Below are 20,283 nucleotides of genomic sequence, written 5' to 3'. Positions count from 1 at the left end.
TAGATGTGTGGGTTTATGTCTCGGTCTTCTATTCTGATTCTTTGGTCTTCCTGTCTGTTTTTGCGCCAATACTATGCTGTTATTATTGTTATGGCACTACATTATAGTTTGAAGTTGGATATTGTGATGGCTCCAGCTTTGGACTTTTTGTTGAGTGTAATTTTTGTGACGGGATTATATTGATTTTATATTTCTTTTCATTGCTTAGGTACTCAGATTGTAAAAAGTATGTAAAAACCCACTTTGGTATGGGTTGTTGGCTATTTTAACTTAAACCAAAATATTTTGTGGAATGAATTTCATCTGCAGTTATTTCACTACTTCACTTTTGCATGTGTCAATTAAGCCAGTGGAAACTTCAAATGTATTAGAATTTAATGATACAATAAATACAAAAATAAACACAAAATTGAATATGAATGAAAAATGTTCAGGTGAGCAATAGAAATATCTTTAATGGAACAGAACATCTGTGTTAGTACCCAGGTAAACTCAGAGCTATTGTCATCTCTTTTCTTCCCATTATAACTCTGTTGTCCAGTACAGTGATAATCAAGCTCAACTGATTCCAATACCTAGCTCCATCCCTTAACTACACGTCCCTGCCTCTCCACATAGAAACCATTTCTTGTCTCTGATATAGCCAATAACTCTTAGACTCACTCTCCTCTAAGCCCCATTCCTTATATTGCCTGATCTTGTCCCTGCTGATTAAATGCATTTTCCTTTAAGGGCAAGACCTGAAATCTTTACCATTGTATAAAGTCATTCCAACCATCTTTGCAATCTGGAACTTTCCCCTGGCTCTTTAATCTAGCCATCCCGAACACCCATAGATTCTCGTACACAACATGCTGCCATTCATTTGCACACACTATTTTATCTCCCAGAATCACTTTTACCATAATGCCATGCATCCTATGTCATTCATCCTTTGAGAATCAGGTAAAACATCACCCAGCCTGTTTGGGGAATTTGTTGTTCCCACTATTTTGGCTTCTAGAGAATATATACATATCCTTATTTTGAAATGTTGCCTTCCTGACATCCATTCTCTATTTTTTGGGCATTAGCTCTCAGATTGTCCCTTGGAGATCTGTCTCTCCTCTGTTGGCAAGATACTGTGACTGAATTGGCCCCACATTCAACCCAAATGATGAGCTCTCCTCTGTGACTTAAATTAATCAGACTATCCCATTTTTCTGGCCACACTGATTGGTTCAAGGATGATTTAAGTCTGTCCAATCAGAGGGAATCCAGACCTTTAGTGAGGTTGTTCCACACAGAGATCATTTCTCCTCTGAATTTGGTGCTTTGATGGGTGTGAGGCTTGGATTCCTACAACCATCCCCTGAACATTTTTCATTCATATTCAATTTTGTGTTTATTTTTGTATTGTATCATCAGTGAAGTTTTCATTGGCTTGATTTACAACATGCAAAAGTGAAGTACTGAAATATTTGGAGATAAAATTCATTCCACAAAATAATTTGGTTCAAGTTAAAATAGCCAACAACCCATACCAAAGTGGGTTTTTACATGCTTTTTACTATTTGAATAGTAAAAAGAATACAGACAAAAATCAATATAATCCTATCACAAAAATTACACTCAAGAAATGAGCCTTTGAATTTTGCCTTCTTGAGAATGTTGCTTTTAGAAATTCCTTGTTTACCAGAGTTGATAAAACTCATCAATCATCAGAGTTCATGATTATCTTTTGAAATGACTTACCAAAAAATCACTTTCACATATGATTATCATGCCAAGTCATTTAGAAATATGTAATTTTGGTGCTGTACATATTGGTTTTTTCATTAAAATGTTTCTCTTTTGTCTGAATACCATAATTTAAAAATTTAAGATATTCAATTGACATCTGTTTCAAGGAAGGCAACCTAGCTGCCCAACTTACCTTCCCCCTGCCTTTTTTGTTTTATTTAAATGTATAGTGGTGGAGCACTTATGTCAGTTTTAGACAGAGGGAAGTGTGTCTTCTGTATGTCAGTAACTTCAACAATACTGGAAAAATATAGTAAATGCAAAAATACAGTTTTCTAAGACCCCATCAAACCCTGAGTGATGACCTTAATTGCTCACTTAAGAAGTAAGTGGATGGGATGCTGAATCAAAGAGGAGGAGACAAAGGAAGGCCATGCAGCAATCAGTGGGCAGGCAGATCTCAGTCCTATGACTCAGGAGTGGGTGGCTCTTAACAGTACAGGAAATGTAGTAGCTGGAAAGGGGAAGTGCTCAGCTAACTTATGAAAGCAACAACAGCTGTAGAAAAGAAACTAACTAAACTAAGGCTTTCTTCCTACTCCCACTGACATCTTGTTTCTACTCTAACCTCCTTTTTCATCATTTGCTCAGATCACAAGTATTGAGAAAAACCCAAATGAGCACCGTCTAGACCTACCTGCAACCTCAGTAATGAGCAGAGTGACATCACCCTGAAAGCAGGACTAGAAGATGACCACTATATGTGTACACGAGGAATCACAGAGATTTAGAAAAAGAGGAGATGAAGAATCAAAGCAACTATTTTCCTGTGAAAAAGACTTGCTGAAAAGCTGGAGGGAAAACTTTGTAAAATATTTAATTTATCAGGTCAGTAAAATTTAAAAAAGATACTGTATTTAATAAAGAGTAATATTCTGTTCTGGAAAAAATATTTTCAGAGGAAAACTAAAATTACTGAATTTAAGAATGTAACATCAGCAACAAATGGCCTTTGGGTGCCTCAGATAGTAAGCCATGATTTGAAGGCAGTATCAAGTAACTGCCCCAAGAGCTGTATTCATTAAGATTTATGAATTCCTAGCATCCTGCCAAGTCTCTGAACATAAATTAACATAGTTTATCCTGTTCGTATGACCTTAAACATCATCGTTACTAATCACTATTTGTAGATGAGGAAGATGGCTCATGGTGGAGTCAGCATGTTACCTGAAAGCACATCCTTAGCAATATGGGCTGGAGCTGAACTGCATTTATTTTTTAAAATAGATTTTTATAGGATATATTCATTATACAGGGGGCATTCATAGTGATAATTCTGATTAGACTTATAGTGTACATTAGTTACATCACCCCCATTGTCTCTCCCCCTTCAACCCCCTCCCTACCCCACTTAAAGCAACTGCAAGAACTTTGCTTTATTTCATATAGGTATATGAAGTCCATCAACCATATACCATCACCTTAAACTCCTTCATTCACCCTCCCCCCTCCCACTAGTTACCCCCCCACAGTGTACCTATTTTACAGTCCTGTCTTTCATTATTAATATTTAAGTTGATGTTCAAAGGGGTGTCTCAGTGTATGCCCACTGTGGATATACTTTACTTTGGTCTGTTCAACCCCTTCCATTACTTTCCCTTACCCCTTTACCTCCCACACCCCATTTTCAACAGCTATCAATACACATCCTTATATATACTCTACCTTCACATCTATGTTTTATGATACTACAGATGCTCTGACATTCTCTTTTTCTTTCTTTCTTTGAAGTCCATAGAGTAGTTCCACTCTACAATCATGTTCTACATCTGAGTTTGTATATGATCATGCTTGTTTTTGTGTATATGTTTATCTTCCATGTATGATAGAAGAACCTTTGTGTTTCTGAGCCTGGCTTACTTCACTTAACATGATGTCCTCCAGTTGCATCCACTTACCTTCAAACCACATGTCATTATTCCTTATGGCTGAGTAAAACTCCATTGTATATATATACCACATCTTCTTTTTTTTTTTTTTCATTTTTCTTTTATTATTCATATGTGCATACAAGGCTTGGTTTATTTCTCCCCCCTGCCCCCACCCCCTCCCTTACCACCCACTCCACCCCCTCCCGCTCCCCCCCTCAATACCCAGCAGAAACTATTTTGCCCTTATCTCTAATTTTGTTGTAGAGAGAGTATAAGCAATAATAGGAAGGAACAAGGGGTTTTGCTGGTTGAGATAAAGATAGCTATACAGGGCATTGACTCACATTGATTTCCTGTGCATGGGTGTTACCTTCTAGGTTAATTCTTTTTGATCTAACCTTTTCTCTAGTACCTGGTCCCCTTTTCCTATTGGCCTCAGTTGCTTTAAGGTATCTGCTTTAGTTTCTCTGCATTAAGGGCAACAAATGCTAGCTAGTTTTTTAGGTGTCTTACCTATCCTCACCCCCCTTGTGTGCTCTCACTTTTATCATGTGCTCATAGTCCAATCCCCTTGTTGTGTTTGCCCTTGATCTAATGTCCACATATGAGGGAGAACATACGATTTTTGGTCTTTTGAGCCAGGCTAACCTCACTCAGAATGATGTTCTCCAATTCCATCCATTTACCAGCGAATGATAACATTTCGTTCTTCTTCATGGCTGCATAAAATTCCATTGTGTATAGATACCACATTTTCTTAATCCATTCGTCAGTGCTGGGGCATCTTGGCTGTTTCCATAACTTGGCTATTGTGAATAGTGCCGCAATAAACATGGATGTGCAGGTGCCTCTGGAGTAACAGTCTTTTGGGTATATCCCCAAGAGTGGTATTGCTGGATCAAATGGTATACCACATCTTCTTGATCCGTTCATCAGTTGTGGAGCACCTGGGTTGTTTCCAAAGCTTGGCTATTGTGAATAGTGCTGTGAAGAACACTGGTATACAGGTGTCTCTATTGTTTCCTGCCTGTCTTATGTTCCTTTGGGTAGATGCCCAGAAGTGGTATTACTGGATCATATGGAAGTTCTAATTTTGAGGAATTTCTACACAGCTTTTCATAGTGTTTATACTAATTTGCATTCCCACCAACAGTGTATAAGGGTTCCTTTGTCACCTCATCCTCACTGGCATTTGTTGTTGTTATTGTCCTTGACTATGGCTGTTTGAATTGGGGTTAGGTGAAAGCTAAGTGTGTGCTATTTTACTCTAGAGTCCATGCACTCATGTCAGAAGTAAGTTCTTCTTGATCATCAGAGACGATATCATTTCTATGCTGTCTGAATTATTATCAGCAGACTTCTATAAAGGGTCAGTTTGTCACAACTCAACTCTGCCCTTGTACTGTGAAAGCAGCCACAACAATACAATAATGTATGATCATGAATAACTGTTTATACAATAAAATAGTGGGCCAGACTGGGCCTGTGGGATGTAATTTCCCATGTTCTACTACAGTATGTAAAAATCGATGATCATATGAAATGACCACCATTTTATATACATGCAGATGTCAGAGCACTGAAAATGTATGAAAGATAGTGTTAAAATTTAAATTATCGGACTTGTGATTATACATGTAAATACTAAAAATAAAATTTTTACAAATAGAATCTAGTAGCATTAAAGACCATTACACAGTGACAAAGAAAATTTAATTCTGTAATAAAGAACAAAGAAATCTACTATTACAACTAACAATATCAATGGTAAACATATTAATAGCTCTTCAGAAGAATTTTAGGAACTCAGCATTCATTTCTAATAAAAATACTCTTGTCATTTATAAATGATATTAGCTAAATATGATAAATAACATCTGTACCAAAAAAGTCAAAGAGACAAATACCAAAGACATCTCCTTTAAAATAAAAAAAGATAAAAATATTTTTTACCAGCACTGCTATTATTATTATGAAAGTTCTAGGTAAGGTAATATGCTCAGGAGGAATATTAAAAAATTAGAGTCAAAATTATAACTTTCAGAAAAAACACAAGTCATTGTCACACACAGTGAAGATAAAGTCATCATCCATTGCTTCCAAGTGCTATGCAGGAGCTGCAAGCAGATATGAAGGATGGGGAAGAGAAAGAGGGAACACAGGGAGCCTATGTACCAACAAACAGTGGCAGCTCCAAGAGAGAGGCACAAAAATAGAAGGCAGGTGGGCATCAAAAAACAAAAGCACTTCTGTTTTCCTTTGCTGACAGTCCTGAAGGATGAAAGTTTAAATCCACTGGCATGGACCAGGAGCCTCATGAGTTGATCACTTGGCTGAGACTACCCTAAGTCCTTGGATCTTCCATCAAACAAATAAACAGGTAAGTAAGTAAATAAATAAATCACATGACATCCAAAGAAGACCATGTTACCCTGAAGAATCCCCTTGCAGATTTAAGGAGGAATTGAACAGCCCAAATCTGCAACGGTAGCTAGAAGCTACCACATCTAGAAATGAGGGCTCACTGACAGATGCCCCCTCATCAGCAGTCCAAGGTACAGGGCTTCTTACTGCCTGTTTATAATCCTGCATTTGTGACTCCAAGACTTCTCTGGGCTGCAGTGAGAGCAAGAGGAACTGTGGAAGCAACCACATTTACTAAATATCAGCTCCTCCAGCCCTTTTGGACCTCAGCCACACCTGACATTCAAGAGGCAGTCAACCACCTTAAGAAATAGACCTAAAGAAGTAATGAGCAGGTGTGTGCTGTTTGATTTCCTCCAGATGCTTTGACTACATGGAAACATTCAGGTGTCAGAAAGACTCACACCATTCCTTGATGGGTAAGAAAGCCAGCCATTCTCTGCTGAGAGAATTTCATTTGTTTAGTGCCATTGATCCTGCTAACTACTTTTCTGATAGCTGTTCCCACTGCAAAAAAGCCCCTCTTGCTGAATTCCCATCAAGAAATTGGCTCTAAAAAGAAGCTCCACCACATAAGGCCTGCATGCTACATGTTTCTAATTCCTACCTGGGAAAAATCACTAAAAATCAAAATTGAAGAGAGGGAAGAAATAAAATCATGGTCAGTGAAATTGGATACAAGCCAGGCACTGGTTGTTCCTGCCTATAATCCTAGCTACTTGGAAGACTATGAACTAGAGGACTGAGGTTTGAGGCAAGCATGGACAAATAGCTTTGAAAGGCCTCTCCATCAAAACACCAGAGGAAAATGGACTGGAGCATATCTCAAGTGCTAGAGTGCCTGCTTTGACAGTGCTAAGCCCTGAGCTCAAAACTCAATCCCCTCTCCAACAAATGCACACAAATTGGAGACAAGCAGGGTAGGCTTGAGCAATATCCTTATTCCCAAAGGTGTTGATCTGAGTTTCCCAAACAGAACCAAGAGGAGTTATATATATATATTTATAAAATATATATATATAAAATGTGTGTGTATCAGATACATAAATATATACGTGAATATATATAAGAATGATAAGGAATTGGTTCAGGACATTATAGAAGCTAAGAAGTCCAACAATATGTTCTTTATGAGCTGGAAACCCAGGAAACCTGGTGGTATTGTTCAAGTCCAATTCCAAGGCCTAAAGACTAGTGGTCTCAAAGATATACATCCTAGTCTGAGGGCAGAGACCATGTACCAGATCAACAGCTGTGCAGAGAAAGTGAATTCTCCCTTTTTCCATCTGTCTGTTTTATTCAGGCCTTCAGTGGATTGGAGGAGGCCACCCACAGTAGGAAGGGCAATCTGTGACACACTCAGTCTACCAGCTCACATGCAGATCTCATTGGAAACATACAGGCACACCCAAAAATGATTAACCAAATACCTGGACAACTTGGGCCAGGTCAAGTTGCCATATAAAATTAAGCATGACATACAATTTGTACTTTTTTGGTCACAAAAGTGTCAGTACTGAAAGGGAACTCAGGGTTAATGTTCTCACTTATGGGGGATACTAAGGTTGATAGGGAAACTTGGCTCAGAGTCTCACAGACAGCTGATGATAGAGCTGCAGGTAAAACCCAGAGGGACTATGCTATTTTCTTCCCTATATCACTGGATGATAACTGTTCTTTTTATCCATATAACAAATCACCCATTTCTGTTTAGTTTAACATTTTTAATTAATTGTTTAAAACTAGGAAGAATTTTACCTCTGAAAGATTACTTTCCTTCTTTGTCCTTTTCCTCCCATTCTTGTCCATTTCTTGCCACGTCTTCCATGGCTTTAAAATCTCAGAAACTCTTGGGTACTTCCTTGGCCCTCCATAGGGAAGTCAAGGGCAAGCTTCTTAAGACACAGTAGATGTGCTCAGTGAAAAGTGCTGAGTCCACTTGTATAGAACAGACAGATTTTGTGGCAGGATGTGGTGACCAGCGTCTTGCAGTTGACAGCAGTAGGTTGAGACTTCTGACATTCAGAACTTTCTAGGCTTTTCTTTCCCTCTAGAGAAAGAAGGAATTTGCTAGACCCTTGACACGTCCCTTTAATAAATCAGATATATCTTCCTCTAGAAGCAAAATGGTGAAGGCCCAGCAATGAACAAAATACAGAAACTGGTTACTTAAACAGCAAGCACTGTTACTCTGGAGTCACAAATGATCTCTGTAGTTATATGGAAAAGCTGGAACAGCTCTACCTGAAAAGGCCTCAGGTTCCCCAGACCTTTCTAAGGCTAGGAAAACCCAGCCACACAGACTATTCCCAGGTTTGATTCTGCCGTGAAGACTTTGCAGTTCCTATCTTAGTCCTTTGGCCTAAGATTCTTACAACCTTCTCTTATGTGACATCACAATGACTGTTCCATGTTACCTAGAAAGGACCTTTGCTTCTCTTAGTGACACTTGCCACTAAATATAAGTGACTAATCATCTCACCACCTTCAATTCCCTTTTTTAAAAATCGCCATTTGAAGTTCCTGGAAGTCAATGAAAATGAAAACACAACCTACCAGAACCTATGGGACACAGCTAAGGCAGTCCAGAGAAGAAAGTTTATAGCCATGAGTGCATATATTAAAAAGACTGAAAGATCCCAAATCAATGACCTAATGATACATCTCAAACTCCTAGAAAAACAAGAACAATCAAATCCCAAAATAAATAGAAGGAGAGAATAATAAAAATAAGAGCTGAAATCAACGAAATAGAAACCAAAAAAACCATACAAAGAATTAATGAAACAAAAAGTTGGTTCTTTGAAAAAGTAAACAAGATCAATAGACCCCTGGCAAACCTGACTAAAATGAGGAGAGAAAAAACCCAAATTAGTAGAATCAGGAATGCAAAAGGGGAGATAACAACAAACACCGTGGAAGTCCAGGAAATCATCAGAGACTACTTTGAGAACCTTTATTCAAATAAATTAAAAATCTTAAAGAAATGGACAGATTTCTAGATACATATGATCATCCAAAACTGAACCAAGAGGACATTAATCACCTGAATAGATCTATAACACAAAATGAAATTGAAGCAGCAATCAAGAGTCTCCCCAAAAAGAAAAGTCCAGGACCTGATGGATTCTCTGCTGAATTCTATCAGACCTTTAAAGAAGAACTGATACCAACCCTCCTTAAACTGTTCCATGAAATAGAAAGGGAAGGAAAACTGCCAAACACATTTTATGAAGCCAGTATTACACTTATCCCAAAACCAGGCAAAGACACCTCCAAAAAGGAGAACTATAGGCCAATCTCCTTAATGAACATTGATGCAAAAATCCTCAACAAAATAATGGCAAATCGAATTCAGCAACACATCAAAAAGATTATTCACCACGACCAAGTAGGCTTCATCCCAGGGATGCAGGGGTGGTTCAACATACGAAAATCAATAAACGTAATAAACCACATTAACAGAAGCACAGACAAAAACCACTTGATCATCTCAATAGATGCAGAAAAAGCCTTTGATAAGATCCAACACCATTTCATGATAAAAGCTCTAAGAAAACTAGGAATAGAAGGAAAGTACCTCAACATTATAAAAGCTATATATGGCAAACCTACAGCCAGCATTATACTTAATGGAGAAAAACTGAAACCATTCCCTCTAAAATCAGGAACCAGACAAGGATGCCCACTATCTCCACTCCTATTCAACATAATACTGGAATTCCTAGCCAGAGCAATTAGGCAAGAAGAAGGAATAAAAGGAATACAAATAGGTAAAGAAACTGTCAAAATATCCCTATTTGCAGACGACATGATCCTATACCTTAAAGACCCAAAAAACTCTACTCAGAAGCTGCTAGACATCATCAATAGCTATAGCAAGGTAGCAGGATATAAAATCAACATAAAAAATCATTAGCGTTTCTATACACTAATAATGAGCAAACTGAAAAAGAATACATGAAAATAATTCCATTTACAATAGCCTCAAAAAAAATCAAATACCTAGGTGTAAACCTAACAAAAGATGTGAAAGACCTCTACATGGAAAACTATACACTTCTGAAGAAAGAGATTGAGGAAGACTATAGAAAGTGGAGAGATCTCCCATGCTCATGGATTGGTAGAATCAACATAGCAAAAATGTCGATACTCCCAAAAGTAATCTACATGTTTAATGCAAGTCCCATCAAAATTCCAATGACATTCATTAAAGAGATCGAAAAATCTACCGTGAAATTTATATGGAAACACAGGAAGCCACGAACAGCCAAGGCAATACTCAGTCAAAAGAACAATGCAGGAGGTATCACAATACCTGACTTCAAACTATATTACAAAGCAATAACAATAAAAACAGCATGGTACTGGCACAAAAACAGACATGAAGACCAGTGGAACAGAATAGAGGACCCAGATATGAAGCCACACAACTATAACCAACTTGTCTTTGACAAAGGAGCTAAAAATAAAGGATGGAGAAATAGCAGCCTCTTCAACAAAAACTGCTGGGAAAACTGGTTAGCAGTCTCCAAAAAACTGAAACTAGATCCATGTATATCACCCTATACCAAGATTAACTCAAAATTGATCAAGGATCTTAATATCAGACCCCAAACTCTTAAGTTGATACAAGAAAGAGTAGGAAATACTCTGGAGTTAGTAGGTATAGGTAAGAACTTTCTCAGTGAAACCCCAGCAGCACAGCAACTAAGAGATAGCATAGATAAATGGGACCTCATAAAACTAAAAAGCTTCTGTTCATCAAAAGAAATGGCCTCTAAACTGAAGAGAACACCCACAGAGTGGGAGAAAATATTTGCCAACTATACATCAGACAAAGGACTGATAACCAGAATATACAGGGAACTTAAAAAACTAAATTCTCCCCAAACTAATGAACCAATAAAGAAATGGGCACGTGAACTAAACAGAACTTTCTCAAAAGAAGAAATTCAAATGGCGAAAAAACACATGAAAAAATGCTCACCATCTCTAGCAATAAAGGAAATGCAAATTAAAACCACGCTAAGATTCCACCTCACCCCTGTTAGAATAGCCATCATCAGCAGCACCACCAACAACAGGTGTTGGCGAAGATACGGGGGAAAAAGGAACCCTCTTACACTGTTGGTGGGAATGTAGACTAGTACAACCACTCTGGAAAAAAATTTGGAGGCTACTTAAAACGCTAGACATTGATCTACCATTTGATCCTGCAATACCACTCTTGGGGATATACCCAAAAGACTGTGACACAGGTCACTCCAGAGGCACCTGCCTACCCATGTTTATTGAGGCACTATTCACAATAGCCAAGTTATGGAAACAGCCAAGATGCCCCACCACTGACGAATGGATTAAGAAAATGTGGTATCTATACACAGTGGAATTTTATGCAGCCATGAAGAAGAACGAAATGTTATCATTCGCTGGTAAATGGATGGAATTGGAGAACATCATTCTGAGTGAGGTTAGCCTGGCCCAAAAGACCAAAAATCATATGTTCTCCCTCATATGTGGACATTAGATCAAGGGCAAACCAACAATGGGATTAGACTATGAGCACATGATAAAAGCTTTAGCACAGAAGGGAGGGGTGAGGATAGGTAAGACATCTAAAAAATTAGATAGCATTTGTTGCTCTTAACGCAGAGAAAGTAAAGCAGATACCTTAAAAGCAACTGAGGCCAATAGGAAAAGGGGACCAGGAACTAGAGAAAAGGTTAGATCAAAAAGAATTAACCTAGAAGGTAACACACACGCACAGGAAATCAAAGCGAGTCAACTCCCTGTATAGCTATCCTTATCTCAACCAGCAAAACCCCTTGTTCCTTCCTATTATTGCTTATAGTCTCTCTTCAACAAAATTAGAGATAAGGGCAGAATAGTTTCTGCTGGGTATTTTGGGGTGGGGGGGAGAGGGAGGGGGCATAGCGGGCCGGGGGGGGGGCCAGGGGGCGGAGTGGGTGGTAAGGGAGGGGGTGGGGGCAGGGGGGAGAAATGACCCAAGCCTTGTATGCACATATGAATAATAAAAGAAAAAAAATCGCCATTTGAATTATAAAACAGGAGAATGCTTAAAAACTCTGTTATGAGCCTCCACTGCTGCCCATCTCTCACACCCTGCCAGAGGAAATGAGAGTGTGTTTGCTCATGGTATCTGGTTAATAACAGCTGTGATAAATCCAAACACCAAGAAATTTGTGTGTGAAGTTTATGTGTGAATACACTGTCCTAATTCTCAGATCTTTCTCAAGATTTCTTTGAAAAAAAATATATAATGCAAACCTAGTTTACTGTGCTCAAGTTGAAATGCTTTGGAGACTGTAAGAAGCTGTCCTCTTAAAAATCTCCTTGTCTGACACACACTCAAGTGCTCAAATTCAGTCTACTCAGAAGAAGTCCTGGTCAGATTAAATAACCTCAATGATGTTAGAGAAGTCTCTAGTGTATAAGAGAAGCTTACAAAATGAAGTCCACCATTTAGTTGGACATTTTTGTCACTGATTTCAAAAGAAAATTTCAGGAACTGACTGTCCAGAGAAGAAAACTGATTATGTACTGAAAGGTTGCACACTCTGTAGCATTTCACCTCTATGGAGGGTGCAGGGAAATGGAGAGCCCTTGAACACAGGGAGCACTAGAGCACACATGCGTTCCCCTGTGCAATTGTCATGGAAGAAGAAAATGATGTGCAAGCATGAAGAACTGTCTTTGGGGAGGACACATTTCACATTCTTGTCCTTTCTTGGTCCCAAAAGTATAAATCTTTTTGCTATCTCAATTTCCCTCAAGGAAGTTCCTCCCAAAGTCTGCTTTATAGTCGGAGCTAATTTCTCCATGGCCAAAGGATCACTAGGGATAAATTTATATTTAAAATGGAGTCATGTGGATTAGTATACTTCAAGAAGGCTATTCAAATACATTTATAGGACAGAGAAACCAATATAGATGGCTCTGACTCTTACAATGGATGTTTCTGGAAAGGGTGTCATAGGTCAAAATTATCTAAGTGCAAACTGATGAGAAAAAGAGAGAGAGAGAGAGAGAGAGAGAGAGAATTGTGCATGTGGTTTGTGACTATGATATGAAGTTCGGAATTGATAGAAATGACCCTAGGTGACATATTTAATCAACTATAAATATTTATCCCTATGTGGCTCACAAAGTAGATACCAATAATTGAGTAAAAGCACAAAAGCCCTGAGAGAAAGTCCACAGTAGCCTTTGAGCTGTGGCTCAGGAAGGGTCCTGGCTGCCATGAGTTTGTCCATTGAATCTCCAGACAGCAGTGAGTCACCAGGTTTTCAGAAGCAATTCAGCTGATCAGAAAAAACAGTTGTGCTGGGATACAAGAGAAACAGGAAGTGGGAATATTCGAAAAACAGAAGACGCTCATAGGATGAACAGCCCTAGACAGTTGAGGAATGAGCGCCCCCTTTGGGAATATAATTGATCAGGACACTGTACTGAAAATGAACTTTGAATAGAGGCTGTAAAAAGACAAGTTAGAGATACCCAAATATTCCAAGAGGCAAGATCAGCTCAAGAAGGGAAATCCAAGCAGAACAAGCAGAAACTATCCTATTGGTCATTTTAACTAAGAGTTTGTGCCAGTTCCTTCTGGAAGAAGAACTCATCATTGCTTGTTGCATATAATGAGGTTTAAAATCACTGCATATCATTGTGTATAGTCTTCCCACTAGAGGGAGTTAAGTTATTTTTTCATCATCCCTCAGTCCACTAGAATAGGCTGGTAGATAAAGAGATGGGGCTGGATGAGGTTGTATGTTATTTATCTGTTGCTCTGAGGGGAAACTCACAGGGAAATAGCATTCCTACAAAATGTTGTTTTTAGGGCTGTATTTATGTCTGAGTGCGCTATTTGAGCTAAATAGATAATATAAATATTTTGTGAATATGAGCTAATTTAACAATGTGGTATAATTATAAATCATGTAAGGTTATTTTGTATGTTGTGGTATCAAAGTATTTCATAGAAATACTCTTAAAGGAGAATGATGGCGAGGAAGAATTTAACTAAGATATATTGTACATGTTTTTGTAAATACCACAATGTACCTCCAATCCAACACTAACATGATAGTTGAAAATAAAAAAGTAAAGCAAAATAAATGTACAATAAAAAAAGAAAGCAAACTCCCTTGCCTTATCGCTATTAAAAAAGAGATGCAAATCGTTAAAAGAGTCACAGAAATAAGAAACGCATCTTCCAAAAGATTTCACAGAAATGTGGAAGAAGTAACATGGACCCTTTGGTGACAAAGAAACTGACCTGGGACTTCTTGATTGTTACCTGCCTTCCATTTCTCATTATAGATTTCTGTTTTTTCTTTTTGCTTTTTATTCGGCGGTAGTGGGGTTTTGACTTTCCTCTTGCACTTCAGCCACACCTTTGCCTTTTTGCTTAATTTTGTTTTTCAGATAGAGTCTCAAATCTATCTGAGGCTATCCTCAAACCTCAATCCTCCTATCTACCTCGACCCTTCAATATAGATTTCTATGGAGAAAATTTCTCCATTATAAATCAAACATTTGGCGAGTCTCATGTTTCTCAAAAGGAAAAGACCATCATGATGTTTTATAAAGCTGATTTATCCTCAGCAGCATTAGCTTCACAGAGTGCTGTTATGAAAGGCAAATACACTTCTAAAATTCCATTATTCAGTGCATTTTGAAGTATACATGTTAGCCTGGTATACTGTAAACATTAAATCTGTATTTGCTTGTTGAATGAATAAATGAATGAATAGATATGGTAAGTATTTTGCATGACTCTGTCAAGTCTATTTGGATGAACAATGTAATAATGCCTACATAGTAGAGATGCTCAGATATGCTTTTTTGAATTTTCACATCTCTAAAATGAAATGATTCACACAAACTTTTAGAAATTAAAATATTAAAGTAATCTCCTCACTATTGTCTTTTAAAATTATGATAGGCCATGGGTTTCTTACCTTAACAGTTTGCATGTTAGTGGTGTGTCTTCCAGTGGCTGTTACTTCACTGTGATGATTACATCACATATCTCCCAGAGTGTGCATGGCCAGAACATATCCTGGATTTGAGATATAGAAGAAAGCTGAAAGGACACCTTTTTTTTAATCAACCCCTGTTGTTTCAAAGGTATCAAATATGAAATCCTAAGAGGTCTTGCATCATAACCCAGCTGTTGAATGGAATTTTTAGACCTAGAGCACAGTTGTTCTGACTCTTGCCTGAACATCTCACACTGTGTCACTTAACACCAGAAAAATCTTATGTCCAATCCCAATCTCCCCAATTCAAAAAGGGGATGCAGCTGGGTGAAACATCTCTTGGATTCCCTTATTGGGACCAGAGCAGGGTGCTGTACTTCCTACAGTAGCACTGGTCAGTAATGCAGACATCTGGTCCTACAGGGACAGTCCAGCACAACCAAGAAGAACCTGTGTCCTGGAGAACACCTAAATGTCCTGCCACACTAAACTCCCACAATATACACTAGTCCGTACAAATCCTAAAATGTCTTTCTAAGAAGTTACACAAAAAGTCCAGTCATCTGGAGAACCTTATTAGGAGGAGGGAAGCTTAAATGGAATAGACTTCTTCATAAAATTATTCACCAATTTATTACTCTGCACCTCCTCTCTACCAATTCTAGCCATACATTTTGTTGAAAATGGTATCTGTGGAATAGTACAGTTACCATAAATGCAAAAAAAATGTCCACAGATAGCTAACAGATGAGATTTGAAAACCACCTAACAAACTACAGAGGTCTTACAGATCTTCAGTAATAAGAATTTTCAAATACAATATGTATTGCCTAAATAAATCTTTCTAGTGAGTTTCCAGAATTTTAGTATTTATTTAACTCATAGCTAGATAGTTTCAAAAAAGGAGTTCAAATAACTTGGTAAGATTTCAAGACTAGGCACTAAACTAGAATTCTTCTACCTTGTAGTCACTCACTATATGTGAACACAAAATCAAGGAATGCAGAGATAATAAAAAAAGTCATCCAGAGATCCTGATAGTACATCTTTGTTTTCCACACTAAACTTCTGTAATAAAAAGTTTAATAAAAGCTTCTATAAATGCATGGCAAGAACTTTTCTTTGAAAAGGACAGAGTCTTGACTATATTTGTTTACTTTCTGAAATGGACATATCCATCTTTACCAAAGCTTATGGTATTTTATCAAAATGGTATTTATCCAGGAAATGGAAAATATAATTTACCGAGGAAAATTCCAAGGGAATCCTCTTTGCTTCCGTTCCTCTCTGCCTGGTCACAATGAAATGGGAAGCATACTCCATTTTCCCCATAAAAGTTTCCAAAATAGTCCTCATTCCAAAAGGGAATGACAGCGACTAGAAATCCCACTATCCAGATACAGATGAGGATGGTCGCAGTCTGCCTCTTTCCTGGACGGATGTTACTAAACGGGAAGACGATGACCAGAAACTTCTCCAGAGTCAAGAAGGTCAGCAGCAGGACGGAGACTTCCGTGGACAGCATGGCCAGGAAGCCCACGAGACGGCACTGCACGCTGTCCATCCACAGCAGCGCGTACTTCTGATACTGCCCTCAGTATTTGATGTCGAAAAAGCCAATGCAGAACAAGTAAACGCCCATCAGGCAGTCGGCACCTGCGGACGAATCCATGCAGCGCATGTTGGTGGTTCTCAGTATCTCGTTTGGGCTTTCTGATTAGATCTAGTTCCTTCCTCCTGTGTTTAATCAACTAATGTATTTACTACTAGAACACCAAAATGCCAATGGATTTCAAAATCAGTGCTTTTTCTAAAGCAGCACCCTATGTCTTAGTCTTAAAGTTAAAAAGGGATCAGTGGGAAAAAAACAAAAAAACAAAAAAAAATATGCATTGCCCAGAATTTTAGATTTTTCAAGGCAATGATAAAAACAGTATACTGAAATTACTTATTTTACTCCTAATTCTTATTGTCTTAATGTCTGTAGTTCTACTACACAATGTCTCTGTCAGCCTCACATTACTGTCTGCTTTCACGTGCATCCCCTGCTCCCCAGTGCCTCAGAGCCTTTTAATGTGCTAATGACTGAGCAGGTTCCTTCCCGGGCCCTGGGCTTCCAGATAGGAGACATGGGCCACCTCCTTCCTGCCTCATCCTATGGCAAACCCCTGGGAATTATTTTCATCACTACACCTAAAAGTAAAGTACAACCTATTATTTGAGATATTACACATTTTTATTATTTCTGCAATGTATGCTGGCATATCACTTCTACTTCAAGCACAGTCCTTTTTCTTACACAGATGTTCACTGGACATGAGCAAATGTGGAGAAGTGAGAGACTCAACTGCAGCTAGAAGCAGGAGAGTCCCACAAGTCAGGCACCTGTACCACAAAAGGGTCACCTATGCACCTGAGCCCAGCCTAAGAACCTCTCACACACCTTCCTGGAATCTCTCTGTGTCCCAGGAGGCAGGGAAGAGTTGAGAGAACACAGCAAACATGCCACCAGTTCAACAGGATTCAGAATGGCCTTTGACAGTGAAAACTGACTCTATATGTTTGAAAAGTAAAACAGGAGGACTCAGAAGAACAAAAGGGAATAAAATCATAATATAAACCTAATGTTAAAGATAAATACAAATAAAAGCATTACTATGACAAAGCATCACTTGCTCAGAAGAGCAAGGTGAGTGTACTATAAAAGATTCATAAAGGAGTCATAATATTGGTTCCTGGAAGTAAAACGTCATGCTAAATTTTGGTGTGGTGTTCATATGTGAAAGTGTCACAAATTGCTGGTGATGGAGGAGGTCACTCCCTTCTTCAGTGCCCTCTGTGTGGTTCATCTAAGTGCTGATTTCCTGCTCTCTTGATTTCCAGGTGAAGCACAGAGCAAGACCTTGCTTCAGGCCTATACATACGCCGGCCACTGACCACACAATACCACATGCCTGTGCAGTTTCAGTGCAATGTACAGGACAGTGGTGAGGTCACTCATTTGCTCTCCTCATGATTTCCTTTCACAAAGACACGAACCATAGAACAGAAAATGCAAGCAGTGCCACAGTTTTTCTTCTTTTATTTTATTGTTTTTACATTTACTTACATGTGTATACATTATTCAGGCCAACTCTCTGCCCCACTTCCTCCAATAATATTACTGTATCTAAATGGGCAAAACTTCTCTAGATTTTTTTTCCTTTTTCTTTTATTATTCATATGTGCATACAAAGCTTGGGTCATTTCTCCCCCCTGCTCCCACCCCCTCCCTTACCACCCACTCCGCCCTTTCCCTCTCCCCCCGCCAATACCCAGCAGAAACTATTTTGCCCTTGTTTCTAATTTTGTTGTAGAGAGAGTATAAGCAATAATAGGAAGGAACAAGGGTTTTTGCTGGTTGAGATAAGGATAGCTATACAGGGCATTGACTCACATTGATTTCCTGTGCGTGGGTGTTACCTTCTAGGTTAATTCTTTTTGTTCTAACCTTTTCTCTAGTACCTGTTCCCCTTTTCCTATTGTTATTATTTTATTGAATATATTATGTATTCGTCTTGTACCTCTTCTCTTCCTCAATGCCCATGATTCTCAGGTTTGGTCTTTTGATGGAGTCACTGAGTTCTTGCATATTCCTTTCACAGCTCTTGAGTTGTTTGACTAAGATTTTTTCTTTAATTTTTATTTTATCTTCGAGCTCTGAGATTATATCTTCTACTTGTTCTAGTCTACTGGAGTGGCCTTCCACTGTGTTTTTTGTTTGACTAAATGGACTCTTTATTTCCAGGATTTCTGTTTCATTCTTTTCTCTGCTGTTTTCCATTTCTTTGTTCATCTCCTTTTTTATATTTTGTGTTGTCTTTTTAAATTCATGTATCCTTTTTTATAATATCCTTTGTTTCACTTTGGTGTTTGTTGAAATCCTCTCTGAGTTCATTTATTTGTTTTTGAGTCTTCTCATGTTCTTTATTTTTGGTGTCTTGAAATTTCTTCAGTGCATCTTGTACTTTCTGGTTAACAGTGTCTAGTATCTTCTCCATGAGTTTCTCAGTGATTTCTTCCATGATTTCCTCTTTGAGTGAATTTTTTGTCACTTGGCTCATTAGTGACATTTATCATCTTTTTTGGGGGTCAGGAATTAGATATTCATTTTTTTCATTTCCCACCAAATCCTCTATTGGATTATTTTTTTTTGAGAAGTCTAATTTCTATATCTTCTTCTTCTTCCCATTACTCCAGTTGGTGCTGTGCAACTATGTTCTTGATAGTCTAGTTGGTGGTTTTAATTGCCTGTTTCATTTCCCCTGATTTAATTTTTGTGTTGTGACTGACTTTGTTGTTAGCTATGTTGATGTGCTCTTTTTGTCCCTGGTCTGGAGGTATAAATTAACAATAACAAATTCACAGGTTCGATGCCAGGCCAGTTGTTTACATGTTATATAGAAAACCCCTTGGTGAAAATATCTATAAACAGTGGGAGTTGGAGGGTAATTGTTATTAGGCTAGAGATAGAAACTTGGGTAACTGGTAAAGGTGAGTGCCACAGTTTTTCAGGTCCTCCTTTTCAAGCACTTGTAATCTGTTTCTATTTGGAATGCAGGTAAAATTCATTTTCATTTCTGCTGGGATACAGCAAAGACACATAGAATGTCTTGGAAATTATTCATTAGTATAAAAGAAATGGAGAATTTTAGTGAGATCATTCTTTGCAAAAGACCAGAGTCCTAGGTCTAACTTCATCCATGTGATCCAGATCACACTAAAGTATGTCTGCCTCACTTTGGCTTCAGAAAACACTCAAAGTAACAAAGCTCAACATCACGGTTGTTTTCTCTAAAGAAACATTGGAGCCTGTTTACAGATCTTTTTGAGTTACATTCACCCTTTTTCTTCTGGGCAAATAACAATTTATATATCAGGCATCATGCTATTTACCAGGAAACCAAATAAGTAAAAACATGGCCTCTTCCTGTGGGCACCTTGAGGCCTAAATGAAAGAAGTGGTATGTAATAATTAATTGAATACAGAAGCACAAGGAGGTACAGAGTCAGTGAAGCACTGGTGGAAAATGACCAGTTCTTCTCAAGAGAGCTGCTCATTTGTAGCATGGGATCCTTCCCTTCTTGCATACAGAAGTTTCTCAAGATTGAGGACAGTATTACAGGTGAATTCATTTTGAAAAGTATAATGCACTCCTATC

The 20,283-nt window shown here is 38.2% G+C and overlaps 1 protein-coding gene across 1 annotated transcript; it reads right to left on the bottom strand.

Annotated features, from left to right (window-relative positions):
* Nucleotides 1–15,072: 15,072 nt before the first annotated feature.
* On the bottom strand, nt 15,073–16,653 carry LOC141423096 (relaxin receptor 2-like). Its single transcript, XM_074072395.1, has 2 exons — nt 16,328–16,653; nt 15,073–15,162 (listed from the first exon to the last, which is right to left on the bottom strand). The coding sequence occupies exons 1-2, from the start codon at nt 16,644–16,646 to the stop codon at nt 15,125–15,127; spliced, it is 357 nt and encodes a 118-aa protein (XP_073928496.1). The 5' UTR covers nt 16,647–16,653; the 3' UTR covers nt 15,073–15,124.
* Nucleotides 16,654–20,283: the final 3,630 nt, after the last annotated feature.

The sequence above is a fragment of the Castor canadensis genome, chromosome 5, assembly GCF_047511655.1.
Source record: "Castor canadensis chromosome 5, mCasCan1.hap1v2, whole genome shotgun sequence".
NCBI lineage: Eukaryota > Metazoa > Chordata > Mammalia > Rodentia > Castoridae > Castor > Castor canadensis.
Note: the sequence above shows the minus strand (reverse complement) of the source record. Positions and strands in the feature narration are given on the sequence as shown.

What these genes read in the sequence shown, in the direction of transcription:
- LOC141423096 (XM_074072395.1), bottom strand. Translation starts at nt 16,646, where the DNA reads ATGGACAGCGTGCAGTGCCGTCTCGTGGGCTTCCTGGCCATGCTGTCC. An exon ending in TTCCCTTGGAATTTTCCTCG is followed by an intron (nt 15,163 to 16,327) that starts GTAAATTATATT and finishes TCTCAAATCCAG; the next exon opens with GATATGTTCTGGCCATGCAC.